Source organism: Geotrypetes seraphini, chromosome 4, assembly GCF_902459505.1.
Source record: "Geotrypetes seraphini chromosome 4, aGeoSer1.1, whole genome shotgun sequence".
Taxonomy (NCBI): Eukaryota; Metazoa; Chordata; class Amphibia; order Gymnophiona; family Dermophiidae; genus Geotrypetes; species Geotrypetes seraphini.
Genome location: NC_047087.1, coordinates 161,961,786 through 161,985,074, shown reverse-complemented (window position 1 = coordinate 161,985,074; position 23,289 = coordinate 161,961,786). Strand labels below are relative to the sequence as shown.

The following is a 23,289-nucleotide window of genomic DNA, read 5'->3' as shown; positions in this document are numbered from 1 at the left end:
CCAAATAAAAACCCATTTTATAAGTGATTAGGAGTAACATCACTAGGAAGCTTGTATGTTTTTAAGTAGTTCTGTTTTTAAGTAGTTCCAGTTTTCTATTATATCAGGGCTGCTCAATTCCGGTTCTCAAGGTCCAGAGGCAAGCCAGGTTTTCAGAATATCCACAATGAATATGCATATGAGAGATTTGCATACCATGGAGGCAGTGCATGCAAATCTCTCAAATGTATATTCATTGTGGATATCCTACCAACCTGACCTGTCTGTAGATTTCAAGGACTGTAATTTACTCTGGTGTACATATGAGGGCTGTTCAAAAAGTATCAGACCTTTATTCATAAAAAATATTCGTGTTCAGATACAACAATCTTATACTAATCTCCTTCAAAGTAGTCCCCTTGGGCTGCTACACACTTCTTCCAACAATTCTGCTATTGTTAGAAGCAGCACTGGAACGCATTCTGCATGATGTCTTCTCTTGACTGAAATCTGGTCCCTTTCAGGGGCATTTTCAGCTTGGGGGAAAAACCAGAAGTCACACGGAGCCATCTCAGGAGAGTAGGGAGCCTGAGGAATCACAAGTGTGTTGTGTTTGACCAGGAAACTCCATATCAAATGTGAAGAATGGGCAGGTGCGTTATCGTGATGCCAATTGCCCGCTGCCCAAAGGTTCTGCCGTTTGTGTCTCACAGTGTTACGAAGGCGACGCAGAACCTCTTGGTAGTACCCCTTGGTGATGGTTATGCCGTGTGGTGCGTACTCGTGATGGACCACACTACTGAAGTCAAAGACGACGGTCAGCATGACTTTGACATTGCTGCGGACCTGCCTTGCTTTTTTTGGCCTCGGGGATATTGAATGCTTCCATTGTGATGACATCAACTTGGTTTCTGGATTGTATCCTTAAACCCAGGACTCATCGCCATTGATCACTGTGCTGAGGAAGTTGGAATCAGTGTTCACAGTCTCTAGCATGCCCCTTCCCCATTCCTCTGTTTCTATTGTAACCAGGGTGCCTACAATAGGAGTCCATTTATAATCTCATGGCTTTCTTAGCGCTTATCGCTTGCTAATTGTTTGCATGTGCTTATGCAGTTAGCACCCTTTGATGAATTCCGCCCTCAATGAGGCAAAATGGGAGGATCCAGACAGAAGTCATCCTTTTGGATGATATACCCAGGACAAGCAGGTAGCATATTCTCACGCATGGGTGACGTCACCGACGGAGCCCCGCAGCGAACAGCCTCGAAAGCAGACTTGCTTGAAGATCTTTATAAGAGCTTCCGAGTGCTGCACCGCGCATGCGCGCATGCCTTCCCGCCCGAACTAGGGGGCGCATCTCCTGTGAGGATCCTCAGTTCAACATTTTCCACGGAGCCAAGAAGTCCTCTTCATCTTCGCTCTGCAGCAAACTTTGTTGCCTTCTTTCACCGTGGCTGATTTTTGTTTTATTCTTTCGGTCGCTGTGCTTTTATTTTATTCTTTAACAAAATTAAAAAAAAAAAAAACCTTTTCTTTTTTCGTCCGGTCAGCGGGCTTTGGGCCTAGGCCCAATCGCTCGTATTGTTTGACACGGACTTAATTTTTTTATGTCGCGGCCCCTTACCGGGTTTAAACGCTGTCGCCAGTGTAAAAAGACGATTTCCATCACCGACCCTCATTCTTGGTGTTTGGGTTGTTTGGGGCCTTCTCATTCCCCTGAAGAGTGTTCCTGCTGTTGGACTCTTCAGTCTAGGGCCTTTCGTTGTCGGTGCGACCAGTTCAAGCAACTTTTTGGCGGCATGGAGCCAGCCCCTGACAGGGCCCGACCTTGGCCCCGGGGTCAGACTCCGTTTCGAGGACCCCGTCTTCCATTGCGGCCTCGGTCTCGAAGGCCTCGCCCTTGACTTCGGCAGCTGCCTTGGTCTCGAAGGCCTCGACCTTGGCTTCGGCTGGAGCTTCGGTCTCGAAGGCCTCGACCTCAACCCCGGCTTTCATTCCTGCTAAGGCCTCGACTTCGGTCTTGAAGGCCTCAACGGTGCCTCAAGTGAAGATATCCTCGCTGAGTAAATCTCCTGTCTCTCTTTCAGGTACCATGCCTAAGAAGCCACCAGAATCCTCCTTGAGACCTCCTCCTAAGCATGCCTCCAAGAGTAGGGAATACTCATCTTCGAGGTCGCCCTCTTTGGAGCGCACTGCTGCACCTAAGAGACCGGATCCCTTTGTCTTGGTGCCTATGTTTGAGGACATGTTGAAGACCATCAGATTTCCTCGATAGTGGCTCAGCTTGTTCCGTCCTCGACCCTGCCTCCTAGGGACCAGTCTGAACATCAATCTGATTCTCCAGTGGTATTGCCTCGAGGCAGGTCTCGTAAGCCAATGTGACTCTCTTCCAGTGACTCTTCACCTGAGCCTCCATCGATGTCTCTCCCGCCTCGCCCGAAGCATCGCTCGAGGCATTCGAGACATTTTTCTTCGAAGCTTTGTGCAGAGGCGTCTGTGTGCCAGTCTCCCTCTATGGATACCGAGGCGTCTGTGTCTCGTTCTTCCACAGCGAAACACAAGTCTCGATCTCGAGAGGCCTTGACTCGGAATTTCTCAAGATCAAGGACTCCTCCATCGAAGCCAACTGTATGAGACTCTTCTCCTCCTGCATCGACACATTCTGTGCCTCGAACTCCGGGAACATCACCAGTGAGGAGTCTGAAGCGCAAACATTCGATGACTCCACCTCAGGTAGATTGTGCAGCTTCAATTACCATGCGTCTCGAGTCTGAACCTTTGTCTCAATACTCTAGAGAGACGTCTCCCTCCTATTCTGTGGCTCCAAGATCTCATACTCCTTCTCCAGATGAGTCCTCCACCTCAAGATCTACTTCTTTTGCTAAGTTTGTTTTTGATATGGGACAGGCCCTCAAACTGGATCTTCATTCTGATTCTAAGTATACTCCAGAATACATGGAACTTTCTCATCCTAAAGTACACAGTTACTTCCTAAGTTATTTCTTTGTAAACTTAGCCGTGCCTCAGAGACTGAATCATCTAGCACAAATTTATATGTTGCATCTCATCAGTCAAGCTCTCATTCATTGGCAACTGGCATGTGTTTACATTTTAAGTCACTTATTTTAAATATTATTTTTGATTATTCAAGTTTTTTTGTATTTTCTTATTTTAAGAAATAAATATAGAACTTTATAATAAGATAGTGCAAAATTTCAAAAGCACTTATCTCTGAATAGTCAGCACTGGTTCCCAACGGGGCCACCGTTTCACCCGATGTGGCTTCCTCAGGGGAAAGTTGACAGTGCCTGAAATACAAAATTTTACTTATTACATTTATTTCTTAGTTGCATTGTTACAGATATATTTAAGCAAAATTTAATATAACAACTTACGGAACCAAATTCTCATGTGTCCTCCGTGTGAATGTAAATTTGAAAATGGCGGCGAGCTGACAGGACGCTCAGGTTTTTAATCAGTAGAGTACCGCTCCCGGTGCTTACGTTGGTGCGTGCAAAAACGTAAGGAACGTCATGCTTAATCGGAAGCATGTGATCCAAGGAAGTCCAAAAAAATTTTGGATCACATGCTCCCCACCTCCCCTTAAATCCGGTGCTTCGCCAAGCCTTTTTGAGGAATCTTGAAACCCCGTACGCGGTTATGGCGGTTCCCTCTAAAATGGAGTCCAAGTACCGTACCGTGCCCTGTCCGGGATTTGAGTGGGCCCAGTTATCCCACCAGTCGTTGCAGGTGGAGTCCTCGCTCAAAAAAACTCACCCTTCCAGGGTTTCCGCGGCGGTCCCGCTGGGGCGAGAGGGCAGCACGCTTGATAAGTTTTGCTGGAGGCTGTATCAGAACTCGATGATGGCAAATCGGGTTCTGAATTATTCCTTCACTTATACGTCCTACCTCCGACAGTTGGTGAAGTCTTTGCTGGCCTTCCATGGGGTCTTGCCGGACTCGCATCGGGACGACTTTGGACGGCTGTTCGAGTCCCTCTCTCAGCTCCGCCTTTATCTGTTCCATGCTATGTATGACGCCTTCGAGCTCACCTCCAGGGTATCCGCGTTCGCTGTAGCTATGCGCCGGCTGGCGTGGCTCAGGATCGTGGATATAGATCCTAATCTTCAGGATCGCCTCGCTAATCTACCTTGTGTGGGCTCCGAGCTCTTCGACGACTCTATCGAAGCGGCCACGAAGCGCCTCTCGGAGCACAAAAGATCTTTCGCTTCCCTGGTACGTCCTAAGGCGAAGCCCGCTGTTCCTAAGACTTACTGGGCTCCGCCTCGGCGCTACCCTCAAAAGACTACTCCAGCCTTCTCGAGACCGCCTCCTCGAAGGCCGCCTCAGCAGTCCCAGGCGCAGCAGAAAGCACAGACGCAAGCGTCTTTTTGACGGTCTGAGCGGTTGGGGGCGGGACCCCTCCGCACTGTCGTCGACCCCGCTTCCCATCGGGGGTCGTCTCCGCGCGTTTTATTCCACTTGGATCCTTATCACCTCAGACGCTTGGGTCCTCAAAGTCGTGTCCAAGGGTTATTCCCTCAACTTTCGGGAGGTTCCCCCTGACTGTCCGCCAGGCGAGTGTCCTTCCAACCGGTCACAGCTGCCGCTCCTGTTGTCGGAGGCCGGGGCTCTCTTGCGCCACCATGCGGCGGAGCATGTCCCTCCTCATCAGCGGGGCCGGGGGTTCTATTCCCGATACTTCTTGGTTCCCAAGAAGACCGGGGACCTTCATCCCATCTTGGACCTCCGGCGGCTCAACAAATACCTTGTCCAGGAGAGGTTCCGAATGCTCTCCCTTCCGGTTCTGTACCCGCTCTCGATGGCGGAGATTGGATGTGCTCCCTCGACCTGAAGGAGGCTTACACCCATGTTCTGGTGCATCCTGCCTTCCGCAAGTTCCTACGCTTTCAGGTAGGGGAGTTGCACCTCCAATATCGGGTCCTCCCCTTTGGACTGGCTTCATCCCCTCGAGTCTTCACGAAGTGCCTAGTGGTTGTCGTGGCGACCCTGAGATCCCGGGGCCTTCAGGTCTTCCCTTACCTCGACGACTGGTTGATAAAGGTGCCGTCGAGGGAGGGGGTTATTGCAGCGACCCGACAGACTATTACTTATCTTCAGGGTATGGCGTTCGAGATGAACTTTCCCAAGTCCCAGTTGTGCCCCTCGCAGTCTCTGCAGTTCATTGGCGCCGTGCTGGACACGGTTCAACTTCGCTCATTTCTGCCCCGGCCCCATCGGGAGGCTCTAGTCAGACTGTGCGAACAGCTTTCCCTGCGGTCCTGGGTCTCGGCCAAGCAGATGATGGTCCTCTTGGGTCACATGGCCTCCACCGTTCATGTCACGCCGTTCGCCCGGTTGCACCTTCGAGTTCCTCAGTGGACCTTGGCGTCCCAATGGCGGCAGGATCGGGACCCGATTTCCCATCTCATTGCCGTGACTCCTTCTTTGAGACGCTCGCTCCGTTGGTGGACCGTCTCTTCCAATCTTTCCAGGGGTTTGCTCTTTCTCGCTCCTCCGCATCACAAGGTCCTGACCACGGACTTCTCGGAGTATGCGTGGTGGGCGCACCTCGATGGTCTTCGGACCCAGGGCGCTTGGTCGGCGTCGGATCGCCTTTGCCACATCAATCTGCTGGAGCTTTGAGCCATTTATTTGGCAGTGGTGTCTTTTTGTCATCTGCTTCGAGACAAGGTGGTCCTCGTGCGCACGGACAATCAGGTGGCAATGTATTATGTCAATAAGCAGGGAGCCCTTCGCCTGTGGGATTGGGTGTTTCGCCACAACATCTTTCTTCGGGCAGTTTACATTCAGGGAGACCGAAATTGTTTGGCGGACAAACTGAGTCGTCTTCTTCAACCGCACGAATGGTCTCTTCATTCTCAGACTTTACGTCGGGTGTTCGAGCACTGGGGGACTCCTCAGATAGATCTGTTTGCTTCCCCCCTGAATCACAAGTTGCCTCTTTTCTGTTCCCGGATATACTCTCCGGATCGTCTCGAGGCGGATGCTTTCCTCCTGGCTTGGGAGGGGAAGTTCCTTTACGCGTTCCCGCCTTTTCCTCTGATTTTGAGAACGCTGGTACATCTCAAGTCAACTCATGCTGATCTGATTCTGATTGCGCCTCGGTGGCTTCGGCAGCCCTGGTTCTCCCTGCTTCTTCAGCTTAGTGTCCGGGAGCTGCTTCTTCTGCCTGTTTTTCCTTCTCTGCTGTCTCAGAGTCGGGGGTCGCTGTTGCATCCCAATCTGCAGTCTCTTCATCTGACAGCTTGGTTCCTTTCCACCTGATTCCTTCTCTTCAGTTGTCCCAGTCGGTGAGGGATGTTTTGGAGGCCTCTACGAGGCAATGTTATTCCCAGAAGTGGACTAGGTTCACTTCCTGGTGTGCTTTGCATTCTATTCATCCTTCGTCAGCTACTTTGTCTTCCATTTTGGACTATTTGCTTCATTTGTCCCGTTCTGGCCTTAAGACAAATTCTGTTCGAGTCCATCTTAGTGCGATTGCTGCTTTTCATCAGCAGCTTGATGGCAAACCTATTTCGGTTCATCCTTTGGTTTCTCGCTTTATGAGAGGGCTCTTGAATGTCCATCCTCCTCTCAAGCCTCCTCCAGTGGTTTGGGATCTCAACGTGGTTCTCGCTCAGCTGATGAAGCCACCGTTTGAGCCTCTGGATAAGTCTCTTACTTCTGCCCGTAGGATTAGTGAGCTGCAGGCTTTGGTGGCGGATCCGCCTTTTACTGTATTCCATCATGATAAGGTGGTTCTCCGCACTCATCCTAAATTTTTGCCCAAGGTGGTATCTGATTTTCATCTCAATCAGTCCATTGTGCTTCCTGTCTTTTTTCCCAAGCCACATTCTCATCCTGGAGAGGTGGCATTGCATACTCTTGACTGTAAGAGGGCGTTGATGTTCTATCTTCAACGCACTCAGTCTCATCGGAAGGTTCCTCAATTGTTTTTGTCCTTTGACCCCAATAGATTGAGTCGGCCGGTTTCCAAGCGCACCTTGTCCAATTGGTTGGCGGCTTGTATTTCCTTCTGCTATGCTCAGGCTAGTCTCGCGCTGCAGGGTCGGGTCACGGGACATAAGGTCCGAGCAATGGCGGCTTCGGTCGCTTTCCTCAGGTCTACGCTTATCGAGGAGATCTGCAAGGCTGCCACTTGGTCTTCGGTTCATACCTTTACCTCACACTACTGTCTGGATACTTTGTCCAGAAGCAACGGCCGGTTTGGCCAGTCGGTTTTGCGTAATCTGTTTTCCTAATTTGCCATCCTCCCACCTTCCCTTTTTTGGTTGGCTTGGAGGTCACCCACATGTGAGAATATGCTGCCTGCTTGTCCTGGGATAAAGCACAGTTACTTACCGTAACAGGTGTTATCCAGGGACAGCAGGCAGATATTCTCGCAACCCTCCCTCCTCCCCGGGGATGGCTTCTTTGCTGGCTATGTGAACTGAGGACCACGAAGTGGGGATGCACCCTCTAGTGGAGCAGGAAGGCATGCACATGCGTGGTGCAGCACAGCAAGCTTGAACTTTCTTTCAAGTTTGCTTGAAAAGCTGTCCGCGTCAGGGCTCCGTGGATGACGTCACCCACATGTGAGAATATCTGCCTGCTGTCCCTGGATAACACCTGTTACGATATGTAACTGTGCTTTATTAGTACACATGCATGTTTAGCATAAATTTGAGTTTTAGTTTTACTGCATTCTGGTTTTCATAACTGCAGTTTTCCTGCTTGTTTGTTACCAACGCAAGCTTTTCCTTCCACACACTGTCCGTGTATGTATTCTATACCTTTCTGTCCTCAATCTGGGTTCTCGTAATCACGTTTCTCGTGCTTGTCTAATATTCTGTCTACGTTCTCCCAGTTCTTTTTATTGTAAGAATATAAGATTTTTTTGTGGGTTTATCCCATCTTCTTTATGTTTTATAATATATTTTGTATTTTCTGTGTTTTAACTTATGCTTTATGATATATTTTGTGTTTTAACTTTTAGATCTGTATTTTATTGTTTTTGAGTGTTTACATTATGTTTATATTGGCTTTTCCTTGTTTTATCACAGTATATTTATATTTGTTATTTTTAATGTCTAATCAGTGTGCCCTGAGGAAGGCGTTTTGGCAACGCGAAACTAGGATCCTTGTTGGGACCATTGAATGAATAAAGGATTTCTCATTGGTTGAATTGACATTCTCCTTGCCTTTTTTGTGACTGCCAGGGAGGGAATGATGTCAGATGTGTGAGAGACAGAGAGAGATGGATTTGGAGACAGCAGAGGGGGTAGAAGGAGGACAGGGAGGGGGGCAGAAGAGGGACAATAAGAGATGGATTTGGAGAAGGACAGAGGGAGGAAGAGATGGACATGAGGGAAGTGGGGAAGAGAGAAATGGATGTGGAGGAGGCAAAATGGGGAGAGGGAGAGAGAGATTTGGTGGAGGGAGCAAGATGGGGAAAGGGAAAGAGATTCAGGGGAGGGGCAGAAGGGGGAGGAAGAGATGGACAACTCGGGGGAAGCAGAGATGGAAGAGAAAACATGGCTAGGGAAAGGCAGAGGGGATAAGGACTGGGGACAAGGAGAGATGAGAGATGTCATACTTTGGAGCACACCAGGACCTCTGGCCATACTCTGCTGCTGCCTGTGGCTTTGTGAAGAAAGAAGTGCAGCTGGAAAGATGGAGAAGGAGACCTACTTGGATGTTTTAGAACCAGCCAGAACACAGGTATGCGCACTCTTGGGAGGGGGCATGAACTTGGGACAAAGAAGAGAGGGAGGAAGAGAGGCACAAATTATCTGCCATCATTTACTATGTTACATTAGGTCACAGGAGAGAGGGAGACAGGCATGTTGGGACACAGGAAGGAGGGGCACATTGAGACAAGGATGGAAGGGAGCGTGAACTTGGGACAAATGAGGGAGGGGGGCATGAACTTGGGACATAGGATAGAAGGATGGGGAAAGAGATGCTGAGGTGGGGGAGGGAATAGAAAGAGAGAATTGTTAAGCATGGGTGTGAGTGAGAGGGAAAGAAATGGTGTACATGGGGAAAGGAAGAAAGAGGAGAATTATTGGACATGGTGATGGGAGAGGAGTGAGATAGAGATAAGAGGGAGAAATGTTGGATGTGGTGGTGGAGAGGAAACAGTGGGACAGATGGAAATAGATGCAAGAGGGAGGAATGTTGGACATGGTGGTGGAGGGAATGGAGGAAGAGATGTTGGCATGGAGATGGAGAGGGGTGATAGAAGCAGAAATGTTAGACATGGGGCTGGTGGGGAGGAATGAAAGATGCTTCACACAGTCCGGTGAATAAGAGAGGGAGAAATATTAGATGTGGCAGTAGAGGGGGTGGGAGAGAGGCACCCTGGATCCCTCTCTCCCTCTCTTTCCCAACTCCTTTTGCAGCATGAGAGGGAATGAGAGAGTTGGTGGACAATGAGATAGATGAAGACATTGCACATGGGGGTAGAGGAGAGAGGAAGAAATGCTGTGCAGTTGTGGGGAGGGGAAAAAGAGTGCACTTTGTGTAGTTTAATTTTGTGGTTACCATTGTGAATTATTAATAAGATTATATTGTGTGTGTGTGTATATGAAAAATGAATGGAAGAAATAGTAGTAGTATTATGGGGGTGAGGTCTAGGGAGAAGCTTGAGCAGGTCTGGGGCGGCTAGGGCGAAGCTTTTGGGCCCCCCTATCAAAAAAGTGTTCCGCAAGACTAGAAGCAGCAGAATGAAAATGAAGTTTGAACTGAGAATGATGTTTTTTTGTTTGGCACTATTGTTTGAGACACAGAAAAATTTATCCAGTTATTCAAATGAACTTGTACAATAAAAATATCTAGTGGCAATTTGAATCCTGACTGGTTTTTTTTTTCACTGCATTCCCTGCTTCACCCACCAAGCCTCAACAAACCGCTTGGCCGAGGTCTGTGTGTTCTGGGCAAGGTCTCTTTCTGCAGCCAGTGTGGCCACGCCTGGTCACAGTCTGCATTTCAAAGAGGCAGTGCATGCAAATCCATCTCATACATATTCATTGTGGATATCCTGAAAATCTGACCTGCCTGTGGATCTGGAGGACCAGAATTGCCTAACCCTGGTCTAGCTATACTTGATTCAGTATCTGGTACTGTATCTGATTTTGATTTAGTAAATAATGAAGGTTAACTGTGAGAGCAGAGATAACATCTGTGTGCATTCTAATGCTATCAATGTTTCACTTAGACTGGTTCAGCAACGAGAAATTTCCCTGACAAAGGTTTATCTGGGAAGCATCTTCTGTGTTTGGGCACTTTGGCAAGTGAATCTGATCTGGATAAGGACACACCAAGGACAATTCTGAAAAAACTTATCCACACTGGTAAGTGCTAATCTCTATTTTCTACTGTTAAAGTCACATGACACACTGGTATGGTTCTTTTATAATCTATGACTCAAAAAAGCACCAAAAAGATTTTCATCATAGGTATAGTCTGTCAGTTTCAGTTAGTGGCCCCCCCTAATGTATGGTGGTAGGGGTTAAGTGAAATGCGCACTGACCAACACCAGGTCCCAGGTTCAGTTCCCTCACAGATGACTCACCAGGGAGTAGAATAAACGAGCACAGCCAGAGGTGATTATATAAAGAATATATTATAGAAATAGGCTTACAGAAAAGCAATATTTATAATCATTACAATTAAGCATTACAATTAAATAGAGAGCAACACAGTTTCCCTGCCTTACAGAGTCCAGAAGGAAGCGTGAAGTTTCAGGGAAAGGCAGAGAGGGAGAGAAAAGGGGGATGGTCTAAGCTTCGTGTTCCATAGATAAAGGGAAGGATAGACAGAGAAAGAGAGGGAGAGTTGAGACCCCTCTCCTCCACAGATTGTTAGATAGATTGATAGCTCCATAGAAAGAGAGATAGATAGATAGAGCAGAGAGCAGGCTTTTATACCTTGGAATCTTATTCTGAATAGAGAAAATATTGTATCTCCCAGCATCTTTCTGTTTAGAATTTGTAAACTGTTTGAAACAATGGTTAATTTAATTGCTAAGGAGGGTGAGATACCTGCAAGCATGGTGATGGGATTAAGTCTCTGGCTTCTTTGTCCCATTCAAGCAGGCCATTGTCCTAAGCACCCTCTTAATCAGACATTAACACCTTTTAGCTAGTCATGATTCAATCAGGGCTGCTTAAAACCCTATCAGGGAAACTTAACACAGTCTCCCTGCCTTACAGAGTCTATCTGCATTCCCATGCCAGAGTCAGATTGATATAATTTCCCATAAGCCTCGCTGACATAAGTAATGCCAACTAAAATGCTGAATGGTAGCGATAGCTAGGCTGACATAGTCAAACTCCAATATTACCAAATTATATAATTTCAAAAATGATATTATGTTTTAAGAATTTTATTCAACTAAATAATAGACCCTCAGAAGTGTAGCCTTCTAGATGCAAAAATCTTATACATCTTGTTAGAAGGAAAATCATCCAGCTTCATCAGATAGTCTTAATATTTGACATCAGGTATCCCAGTTTATATTGACTTAAGTTTTTTCAATATAAATTGGTTTTTTGGTTTAAAAAAAAAATCTTTGCTTGCTGCTGTGAGGTTCAAAAGGAGAATCTCAATCCCAGGATTCATTCAATTCTAAGATCTACTATAATAAAACCCTAAGCGCTCATGCGCAGTTCAAACTTCGTGATCCCAGTGTCTTTGATCCGTAGCTCCGTGCCAGTAGAACGAGCCTGTGGTGGTTTTCTGGTTCCTACTGCGCTTGTGGAGTTTGAAATGGCGACCATGGATGCAAAGAGGCGGAGAACACACCAGTGAATCCCACCTCCCGCCTTCAATCACTGTAAGTCTTAACATGTCAAAATCTGGCCCGCGTGGTAATAAATCTGGCCCGCCAGCACAAATCACTGCCACTGCTGCTGCTCTTCATTCGCGTCTGCCCTCCTCTTCAAAGCAGCCTGCTGAGGATTGCTGGCCGGCTGTAGCGAACCTCGCAGGCCGCTCTCAACCTTGGTAGCACGTTCTCACCCCTCCTCTGACATACAGGATTGTGTCAGAGGGAATGTGCTACTGAGGTGAAGAGCGGCCTGCAAGGTTCACTACAGCTGGCCAGCGTTTTTCAGCAGGCTGCTTTGAAGAGGAGGGCAGACATGAATGAAGAGCAGCAGTGACTGCATCGTTTCGTGCCGGTGGGCCAGAAGAGACCAGGAAGCCGGGACGGAGGGAGGGTAGGAACGGTGGTTTGGGAGCAGGGAAGAGGTGCTGCTGGATGGGGGAGATAAAACGAAGGGAGAAGGGCTGCTGCTGGACAGGGGGAGCAGGGAAGGGGTGCTGCTGGATAGTGTGGAGGTAAAAGGAAGGGAGAAGGGCTGCTGCTGGACAGGGGGAGCAGGGAAGAGGTGCTGCTGGACAGGGGGGAGGTAAAACGAAGGGAGAAGGGCTGCTGCTGGACAGGGGGGAGGTAAAATGAAGGGAGAAGGGCTGCTGCTGGACAGGGGGAGCAGGCAAGGGGTGCTGCTGGACAGGGGGGAGGTAAAACGAAGGTAGAAGGGCTACTGCTGGACAGGGGGAGCAGGCAAGGGGTGGTGGTGGAGAGCAGAGGAGAGAGAGAGAAAGAAAGAAAGACAGACAGTCACACACATCTGTTCTAGCACCTGTTAATGTAACGGGCTTAAAGACTAGTGAATTCATATTTTGCTATTGGCTGCATCATGGAAAACGTCTCCTGAAAGAAAAAATATAACATTAAGAGCTAAGTTAATTACTTCATTGCACCTATCCAAACAAACATCCCAATCTGTGGTCTCATACCATTTATTCAATTCACTATACTTTTCTCACGCATCTGATAAAATGGCTGGGACGTCTTAACAACTAAGTTACACAGAAAATCACAGAAACTCAATAACCAATCATAGAGTCAGATTAGACAAGCATCATACATTCAATTTCCTTGTTTTGCTCTTGTGAGATCACAGATTTAAGCTGATTTCCAGTGCAATAGGTGTGTCATTCTGGACAAGTGGGTTATCTCTCCATTGCCACGAGCCATATGCAGAAAGAATCTACTCCGGATATTTTCTGTGATCCTCCTATTTCACTGGGAGCTCTACTGCCACCAGTTTTTCCCTTTTGCATGTGAGCCCAGAAGGAGTGATTCTGTTCTGCTCTCCCCTTTTTCTTATTTTATTCAGTGTTTTTAGTTCTCAGAGCGTTCATCTTCAGTATAGCTCTGTCTGTGTAGGGAAGAAGCAAACTGAAATCTGCAGCTCACAGGCCAATCCCTGGTGGTACCTGTTAGCCAGCTTGCACAAGTATTTTTGGAGCTCAGAGCCGTCACCGTTTACTGTCCCTCACCTACTGTTTCGCAGGGTTTGAGTGCAGACTGTTAGGCATTCGTAGGAAGCTCAGCTGCATCTCGCAGCTGCAGTTATCATCTCCCCCTTCTGGTATCATGTCCGTCGGTCCGCAGGGGTGTGGTCAGGCACCATGTCTCACTGGCAGCCTTAAGATAAGCATTGAAGAAGTATTTCCAGCATGAGGAAGTGATTCTTCTCCTTTCCAGATATTGTAAAGAGCTGAGGCACACTGCAGCACATTGCCACCACAGATCACGTGAGTATGTCTGTTATAGCCTATGTGGTGAATCTGGTTTGGGGTGGGTGTGTCTGTAAAACTGGTTTTTGAAGGTTCCTGCATGTTTTCCTGTGTTCCTAAATTCGTTGTTTTTTGACTTTGGTAAATTTTTTTTTATAGTGATTAGGCATGAAAATCTTGACTACAGCCATCTCGGATTTTTAGCAATCTTTAAAAAAAAAAAAAAATTCCCTGCACTTCCAAAACTTCATTTTTTGCCTCAAAATTCGTGGGATAGAGTCCTTGGGCTTGTCTTCTACCCCCAAGTCATGCCAGGAATGCACAAAGTTTGTACCTTAGGAGCTCCTTGCTCCGCGTGTCGCATGGCATGTACTGGACTGGAGAGGCGGGAACACCTAGCTTAACCTCTCTTCTGTATACTCATTTGACAAAAAGGGCATCTAGCCCACTAGGGCAGCCTTTTCTGCTTTCAGGGCTTGGAAATAGTGACCTTTAGGCGCATAAGGATGCGGACACTTTGCAGCCCAAGAAACACAAAGTAGAGTCATCACAGGGTGACTCGGCGCTCCCAAGTCCAGATTCCTCCTCAGACATTTTGGTGGAAAGCCTTTTACTTGAAACGTGCTTCTCCTGCACAGTGCAGCTACGCGTTGGCATTGTGACTTGGGAGGCTATACCTTAAGGAGACAACTTTTTCACAATCTGCTTCTGTTCAGAACTTAGGAGAAACCGCTCCAGGGGATATGGATGATGATGATAATTCTGCTGATCCCTTATTTTCTGCGGATGCTCCTCCCATGGCAGGGAACCTGGGAATATTCGTTGGCTCTTTAGATCCTAATTTGGCTTTTGAACCCGGGGACGATCCAATAGTTCTGCATTTATTTAAGTCTACTGCCTTACCAGATTTTATTTCAGAATCTCTGCATCAGTTGAATTTTGTCACTCAGTCCTTGGCATTCACATATTAACATCTTGATCTTGGAGCAGTCAGTTTGATTCTCCAGAGGGGTCTCTCAAATTAGCAAGAGTAATATCTTGGCTGTATCCAATGGCACAGGAGTGTCAGCAACTCTTTAGTCAGCCTAAAGTGGATTTCTTGTTTGCTCAGGTTACTAAGCACACCTCCCGATCTAAGGCAGCATGGTGCTCAAGGACATGCAGGACTGCCAAGTGGATGTAGTTCTTAGGAGACTTTTCGAGGCAGTGGCTTTGGAAGTCAAAGCTACCTTGGGAGCAACCTTTGTCATACATGCTTATCTATCCAGACTTCACACTTTGGAAAGTGAGGGAGACAGAGGGGGAAATTCTATAAGCAGCGTCTATATATAGGATCAGTAGGTGCTCTGCCGATGCCTAAGTTTCAAGTTTAATGAAATTTTGATTAATCGCTTAATCATAATTCTAAGCAATTGAAAAATGTACATAAGAACATAAGAATTGCCACTGCTGGGTCAGACCAGTGGTCCATCATGCCCAGCAGTCCGCTCTTGCAGCAGCCCCTAGGTCAAAGACTAGTGCTCTAACTGAGACCAGCCCTACCTGCGTATGTTCTGGTTCAGCAGAAACTTGTCTAATTTTGTCTTGAATCCCTGGAGGGTGTTTTCCCCTATAACAGCCTCCGGAAGAGCGTTCCAGTTTCCCACCACTCTCTGGGTGAAGAAGAACTTCCTTACGTTTGTACGGAATTTATCCCCTTTTAACTTTAGAGAGTGTCCTCTCATTCTCTCTACCTTGGAAAGGGTGAACAACCTGTCTTTATCTACTATGTCTATTCCCTTCATTATCTTGAATGTTTCGATCATGTCCCTTCTCAGTCTTCTCTTTTCAAGGGAGAAGAGGCCTACTTTCTCTAACTTCTCACAGTACGGCAACTTCTCCAGCCCCTTAACAATTTTAGTCGCTCTTTGGACCCTTTTGAGTAGTACCGTGTCCTTCTTCATGTACGGCGACCAGTGCTGTACACAGTATTCCAGGTGGGGGCGTACCATGGCCCGGTACAATAGCATAACCTTCTCCGATCTGTTCGTGATCCCCTTCTTAATCATTCCTAGCATTCTGTTCGCCCTTTTTGCTGCTGCCGTGCATTGCGCGGACGGCTTCATCAACTTGTCGACCAGTACTCCCAAGTCTCTTTCCTGGGGGGGTCTCTCCGAGTACCGCACCAGACATCCTGTATTTGTGTATAAGATTTTTGTTTCCGACATACATCACCTTACACTTATTTACGTTAAACTTCATTTGCCATGTTGCTGCCCATTTCTCGAGCGTGTTTATGTCCCGTTGCAGGTCTTTGCAATCCTTCTGCGTCTTCACTACTCTGAATAGCTTCGTATCGTCCGCAAATTTAATCACCTCGCTCGTCGTACCAATTTCCATGTTGTTTATAAATATGTTGAATAGCACGGGTCCAAGCACTGAGCCCTGCGGCACTCCACTCGTGATGCTTTTCCATTACAAGTATTGTCCATTTACCCCACTCTCTGTTTGCTAATTGCCAAACAGTTTTTAATCCACATGAGTATTTCACTCTCGATTCCATGGCTCGCAATTTTTCGAAATAGGCCTTCATGTCGAACGCCTTCTCAAAATCCAGATATAAAATGTCGACTGGCTCGCCCTTGTCTATCTGCCTGTTTACTTCTTCGAAGAAGTGCAGCAAGTTTGTCAAGCAAAATCTTCCCTTGCTTAAGCCATGCTGGCTGATCCTCATCAGATTGTGTCCGTCAAGGTGATCAATAAAGCAGTTCTTTTATCAGCGCCTCTACCATCTTTCCCGGTACCGAGGTCAGACTCACCTGTCTGTAGTTTCCCGGATCTCCCCTTGAACCTTTCTTGAAGATTGGCATAACATTCACCACTTTCCAGTCTTCCGAAATTCTTCCCGATTTGATCGACAGATTGGCTATTAGTTGAAGCAGTTCAGCTATAAACCCTTTTAGTTCCTTGATTACCCTTGGATGGATGCAATCCTAGGGATTTATCATTTTTAAGCCTATCAATCTGCCTGCATACCTCTTCTAGACTAACCGTCAACCCTGTCAGTTTCCCGTCTCCGTTTCCTGCATATAGCCTGTCGGTTCCGGTATTCTGTGTATATCCTCTTCGGTAAATACAGGACGCAAAAAATGTGTTCAATTTGTCGGTGATGGCTTTGTTCTCCTCTAGCACTCCCTTTATTCCATGGTCATCGCTTCCTTCGCGTGTCGTTTCTCCTTAATATATCGAAAGAACGGCTTGAATTTTTTTGCCTCTTTGGCTATTTTTTCCTCGTAGTCTGTTTTGGCCCCTCTTACCGCCTTATGGCACCTGCTTTGATGCTGTTTGTGCTTTTTCCAGTTTTCGTCTGTCTTTGACCTTTTCCATTCCTTAAATGAAGTCTTCTTGTCTCTGATCGCTTCCTTCACCGCTACAGTGAGCCACGCTGGTTCCTTGTTCTTTTTCCTCTTGGATCCTTTGTTAATAAGCGGTATATATAGATTTTGTGCCTCGGTGACTGTGTCCTTAAAAAGGGACCATGATTGCTGTAGCATTTTTACAGTGCTTATTCTCTTCTTAATCTTCTACCCCACCATGAGTCTCATCCCTTCGTAATTCCCTTAATCCCAGGACAAGCAGGCAGGCTATTCTCACATATGGGTGACATCATCCGACGGAGCCCCGATGTGGACGCCTCACAAGCAGACTTGCTTGAAGAAACTAGAAGTTTTGAGTCGCCCGCACCGCTCATGCGCGAGTGCCTTCCGCCTAGTGCACAGGGTGCGTCTCCTCAGTTCTTAGTTTTCCGTGGAGCCGAGAAGTCCGTCTTTGACTCTCTGTGTTCAACTTCTTTCACTTTTGCCTTCTCTTCGTCCGCGGTTTGTGTTTTTTTCGTCGAATCGTTGTTTTCATTTGTTTAAAAAAAAAAAAGATTTTTTCTTCCATTTGTTCTCTGGGACGGGCTGCTCGGCCGCAGCCCGCGTGCTTCAACTTTGTGGCGGCTATTTTTCGGCCTATGTCCCAGCCTGCTACAGGATTTAAGAAGTGTAGCAAGTGTCGGTGCACAATCTCCCTTACGGACCCTCACAGACGCTGCCTCAAGTGCCTTGGGCCAAACCATCGTCCAACCTCGTGTCTGCCTTGCCTAACACTTCAACCTTGAGCTTTCAAGCGTCGTTGCATTTTGGTGGATAAGCTCTTCGACATGGAGTCTCCATCTGATCCCTCGACTTCAAAGGCGTCTTCGTCCTCGACTTCCATCGATGCTCCTTCTGCTTCCACCTTGAGCCACATCAAAGCTTCATCGTTTGCAGTGGCTCTTGCTTCGACGCAACCAGCTGTATCTTCCCCTGTTTCCTCAGGTCAGATAGCTCAGCAGTCGGTTCCACCGGTGATGATTAAAGTGTCCAAGACTACTAAGTCGAAGCACTCTCACACTACCTCGAAGGAACCTCCAGCCAAGGCAGGTGGGCCGGTTTCAGACGCGGAACCCACCTTGCCGGCTTCTTTCCAGACCATCTTAAAGAAGCAGTTTCTTCAGTACCTTACCATTATGGGTCCTAAACTGCTTCTTTTATCCTGCCTGGGCATTTAGCAGGCTCCTGTGAGGTCGAGCCGCCTTCTATGTCCCAGCCGGGACCTTCACACTCTTTGCAGGGAGCAGAGTCTGTGAGTGTATGGTCTGCCATCCAAGCATGAAAGGCAAGGAGTAGATTCTTTGCGAGTGCCTTGACATGAATCCTCACACTCTCAGCAAGGAGCAGAGTCTTTGCGAGTGCATCGAGGTTCTTCTTCCCAGCCTCTGGAGCTTCGCTCTACAGCCCCTAGCCCTATTCACACGATGGCATCGGCTCCTTGTGTCTCCGAGGCGGTCTCCTCGATCCTCGAGATCTGGTTCTAGACACAGCTCTCATCATCGTTCGAGGCCTTCATCGAGGCATTCTTCCAGGCATCGTTCTTCGCAGGATATTCCCTCTTCCTCGAAGCTTCGTTCTACTCCGACCTCGACCAGATCACCGACTCCTCGGTCGAGGTCTCCGATGCCGGACCTCGAGGATGTTCCAGTCTCAGTTGCCTCATCCAAGTCACCAGGTTCCTTTGATGCTTTTCTCCATGCCGAAGCTTCTTCTTCGACACAAGCTGCCTCGACGACCTCAAGTCCTTCTCGAGACCAAGCTTTACCAGATCAGCTATCCTTTTCTTCTATCTTGCGACAGATGGCTCTGGATCTGGATGTGAAATTGGATACTGGCTCCAAATATCCGGCTGAGAGTCTCAAGCTTCCTCTTCATAAGCTTTTAAATCAAACTTTTGCTCAATGCATGGAGACTCCTTTTTCCATACCAGCAGTTCCAGGCAAGTTGGATTCGAGGTATAAAACTGTGCATCACAAAGGTTTTGACAACTCACAGCTTTCTCATCAATCCCTGCTTGTTGAATCCTCCTTGAAGAGATCCCATCCTTCCAAGGTCTATGCCACAGTTCTCCTGGGAAAGATGGGAAAACTATGGACAAATTTGGACGTCGCATCTACCAGAATACTATGATGTCCTCTAAAGTTCTCAACTATAATTTTCATTTCATTACTTATTTTGAATTTCTTCTTTCCCTTCTGCCGAAGTTTTTGGCTTACATGGACAACCAAATGCATTTTGAGTTTCAAGAATTGATTGCTTCTTTCTCTCAATTGAGTCTCTATCTCCTTCAATCATCTTATGACGCTTTTGAGCTATCTGCTCGAGCGGCTGCTTGCTCAGTGGCTATGCGTCGTCTTGCCTACCTTTGCACCATTGACATGGACTCTAACCTTCAGGACCGTCTGGCTAATCTTCCTTGTCAAGGCAACGACCTCTTTGATGAATCCATCGAGGCGGCCACCAAGAAGTTATCTGACCATGCAAAATCGTTTGTTTCCATCATCAGACCCAAGCCAAAGCCGACTCCACCAAAACCTACACGCCCTCCTGTCATCTATCAGAGGCGTTTTCCTCCAAGCCGGCTCCTTATATTTGTCCTCCTTTGAAAAAGCAGCATCCTCAGAAGCAACAGCAATCTCAACCTGCTACTCCTAAGGCTTCTCAGCCTTTTTGATTGTTTACAACAGAGCATAACCTCCGTCGTTCTGTCTCTGTCCCCTTTTCCCCCTGTTGGAGGACGTCTCCATCATTTTTACCACCGATGGACGATAATTACATCAGACCTCTGGGTGCTTACCATCATCAGGGAAGGATACTCTTCATTTCGTTGAGCTTCCTCCAAGAGACTATCCTTCCAATCCATCCCAGACCGCCCTTCTTCTTCAGGAAGATCAAGCTCTGCTTCATCTCCATGCCATCGAACCAGTTCCCTTGGAACAGCAGAACAGGGGGTTTTACTCCCATTACTTCCTTGTTCCGAAGAAGACGGGCAATCTGTGACCCATTCTGGATCTCAGGGCTCTCAACAAATTTCTAGTCAAAGAAAGGTTTCGAATGTTGTCCCTGGCATCTCTTTATCCCCTTCTCGAGCAGAACGACTGGTTATGCTCTCTGGATCTCAAGGTGGCCTATACTCATATTCCTATCCATACGGCCTCCCATCAATACCTCAGATTTTGGGTGGGGAATCTGCATTATCAATACAGAGTTCTACCCTTCGGCCTGGCCTCATCTCCCAGAGTGTTCACCAAATGCCTAGTAGTGGTAGCAGCAGCTCTACGGAATCATGGTCTTCAAATATTTCCCTACCTAGACGACTGGTTCATCAACACATCTCAAGGGGTTATTGTAGCGACCCAGCGGACTATTTGGTTCCTACAAAGTTTGGTATTCGAGGTCAACTTTCCAAAATCCCAACTTCACCCTTCACAGAATCTGCAATTCATTGGAGCTGTTTTGGACACTGTCCAGCTCAGAGCATTCCTTCCTCAACAATGTCTGGGGGCTCTTCTGCAACTTTGTCACACAGTGTCTTCTCGATCTTCCATCTCGGCAAGAAACATGATGGTTCTTCTGGGTCACATGGCCTCCACAGTATACGTGACTCCTTTTGCCAGACTTCACCTCAGAATAGCTCAGTGGACCCTGGTACCTGCACAATGCAGTCCCAAATCAATAAAACATCCCAGAAAGCTTTTTTTAATTAAATCTACGTAAAATAAGAAAATTCTTCGACCCAGCACAATTCAGGCTAATTGTCCAATCCCTAGTCTTAGGTCTACTGGACTATTGCAATTCCCTCTATCTACCTTGCCTGCCAACATGATAAAACAACTTCACACTATACAAAACACTGCCCTCAGACTGATCTACTCCCTGAGAATTCAAGTTCAAGTTTATTCAAGTTTATTAGGATTTGATATACCGCTTATCAAGGTTATCTAAGCGGTTTTTACAATCAGGTACTCAAGCATTTTCCCTATCTGTCCCGGTGGGCTCACAATCTATCTAACGTACCTGTGGCTATAGAGGACTGAGTGGCTTGCCCAGAGTCACAAGGAGCAGTGCGGGGTTTGAACCCACAACCCCAGGGAGCTGAGGCTGTAGATCCAACCACTGCGCCACACTCTCCTCTATGATCATATTACAACTGCCTTCCTAGACTCTCACTGGCTACCTATGCAAGCACGAATTCAATTCAAATTCTACTGTCTATAATTCAAAGCATTAAATGGCTCCGCCTCCCCTATCTAAACAACCGCCTAAACCAGATCCTCACCTCAAGACAAAGAAGAACTCCGAACCCTTTTGCCTTTCCTCCACTCAAGGGCACTCAGCGCAAAAAGATATTTGATAACCTTCTGGCGACGCAAGCAACCTGTTGACGGCAACGGGCGACTTCAAAACTTTTCGAAAAGAAATCAAAACCCTACTTTTCAAAAAATTTATCCAGATATCTTAACCCAACCCTTCCCCCTCCTCCTAGATAAATTCTCCCCCAAAACCTCCACTTAAATAATCTCTTCCTCCCAAAAACACCAACCAAGTATTCAGATCCCTGAAATATAACGTAATCTTATTTGTACTCTAACTGTAATCTATTTGTTATATCACACAGTAACGTACAGTCAGTTTAATATCCAATTTGCAAATTCTTCCGGAATTAATCCAACTACCTCTCCTCCCTTGTAACCAAACCCCCCCCCCAAAAGAAAACCCAAAACTGTTGTAACTTCACTGGAAATGTCCAGTTAGCTCTTTTGTAATCCGCCTTGAACTGCAAGATATAGGCGGAATAGAAGTCCCTAATGTAATGTAATGTAATGTATCTCAATGGACGCAAGTTTGCGACCCTCCTTCACGACTAATTTCAGTCACTCCTTCCTTCAAGAAGTCTGTCCGTTGGTGGATGCTCTCTCTTTCCAGAGGCTTGCTTTTTCAAACGCCCCCTCATCAGAAGGTCCTCACGACAGACTCTTCGACCTACGCTTGGGGCGCTCATATCGATAGTCTCTGTACTCAAGGCCTCAGGACCAGTATGGATCGTCAGTGTCGTATCAATCAGTTGGAACTCAGAGCGATCCTCAAAGCTCTCCATGCTTTTCAACATCTCCTTCACGACACCAAGTCACCATGTATTATGTCAACAAACAGGGAGGGTCAGGGTCTGCCTCCCTTTGTCAAGAAGCTCTGGAGGTTTGGGACTGGGCAATCCGCCACAACATCTTTCTCAAGGCTGTCTACATTCAAGGGGGGAAGAATTGCTTAGCAGACAACTTGAGTCTTCTCCTGCAGCCCCACGAATAGACTCTCCATTCCACGCCTCTTCATCACATTTTTTCACAATGGGGAACGCCACAGATAGACCTTTTTGCAGCTCCCCACAACTTCAAACTGCCTCAGTTTTGCTCCAGGATATACTCTCCTCATCGCCTCGAGGCAGATGCTTTTCTTCTGGACTGGACAAATCTTTTCCTCTATGCATTTCCTCCATTCCCTCTCATTTTCAAGATTCTGGTCAAGTTGAAGCACGATAAGGCCAACATGATTCTGATCGCTCCTCGGTGGCCGAGGCAACCCTGGTCCTCCCTTCTACTTCAACTCAGCAGCAGGGAGCCATATCTTCTGCCAGTTTTTCCTTCTCTGCTTACACAGAGTCAGGGATCTCTGCTTCATCCCAACCTGCAGTCTCTACACCTGACAGTCTGGTTCCATAACCCCTCTTCAGTTTTCTCAATCTGTAAGAGATGTTCTAGAAGCTTCTAGAAAGCTTGCAACTAGACAATGCTATCACCAAAAATGGACTAGATATTCTACATGGTGTTTTTGTCATCATAAGGAGCCTCAGCATTCCTCCTTTTCTTCTGTTTTGGACTACCTTTTGCACTTATCCAATTCTGACCTCAAGTCTACATCTATACGAGTCAATCTCGGTGCAATTGCGGCTTTTCATCAGCCTATTGAAGGGAAACCCCTCTCTGCTCATCCAGTAGTTTCCAGATTCATGAAAGGACTTTTCAATGTCAAACCTCCTCTCAAACCGCCTCCTGTGGTTTGGGACCTCAATGTTGTCCTTTCTCAACTCATGAAGCTTCCATTTGAACCAATTGATAAGGCTCATCTGAAGTATCTCACTTGGAAAGTAGTATTTCTCATAGCTCTCACTTCTGCTCGACGAGTCAGTGAGCTGAGCTGCAAGTTTTAGTCACTGACCCACCATTCACGGTGTTCCATCATGACAAAGTAGTTCTTCGTACTTATCCGAAATTCCTACCTAAAGTGGTCTCAGAATTTCATCTCAACCAATCCATCGTAC

At 47.1% G+C, this 23,289-nt stretch overlaps 1 protein-coding gene across 8 annotated transcripts in view; it reads left to right on the top strand.

Moving 5' to 3' along the window:
• Positions 1–23,289, top strand: part of CENPT (centromere protein T) — an 822,208-nt gene that overhangs the window by 194,261 nt on the left and 604,658 nt on the right. For all 8 annotated transcript variants that reach the window (XM_033941803.1, XM_033941802.1, XM_033941796.1 and 5 more), the window contains one exon: positions 10,205–10,340. In XM_033941803.1, the coding sequence (XP_033797694.1) occupies positions 10,205–10,340 (136 nt within the window). The remainder of the gene's footprint in view (positions 1–10,204; positions 10,341–23,289) is intronic.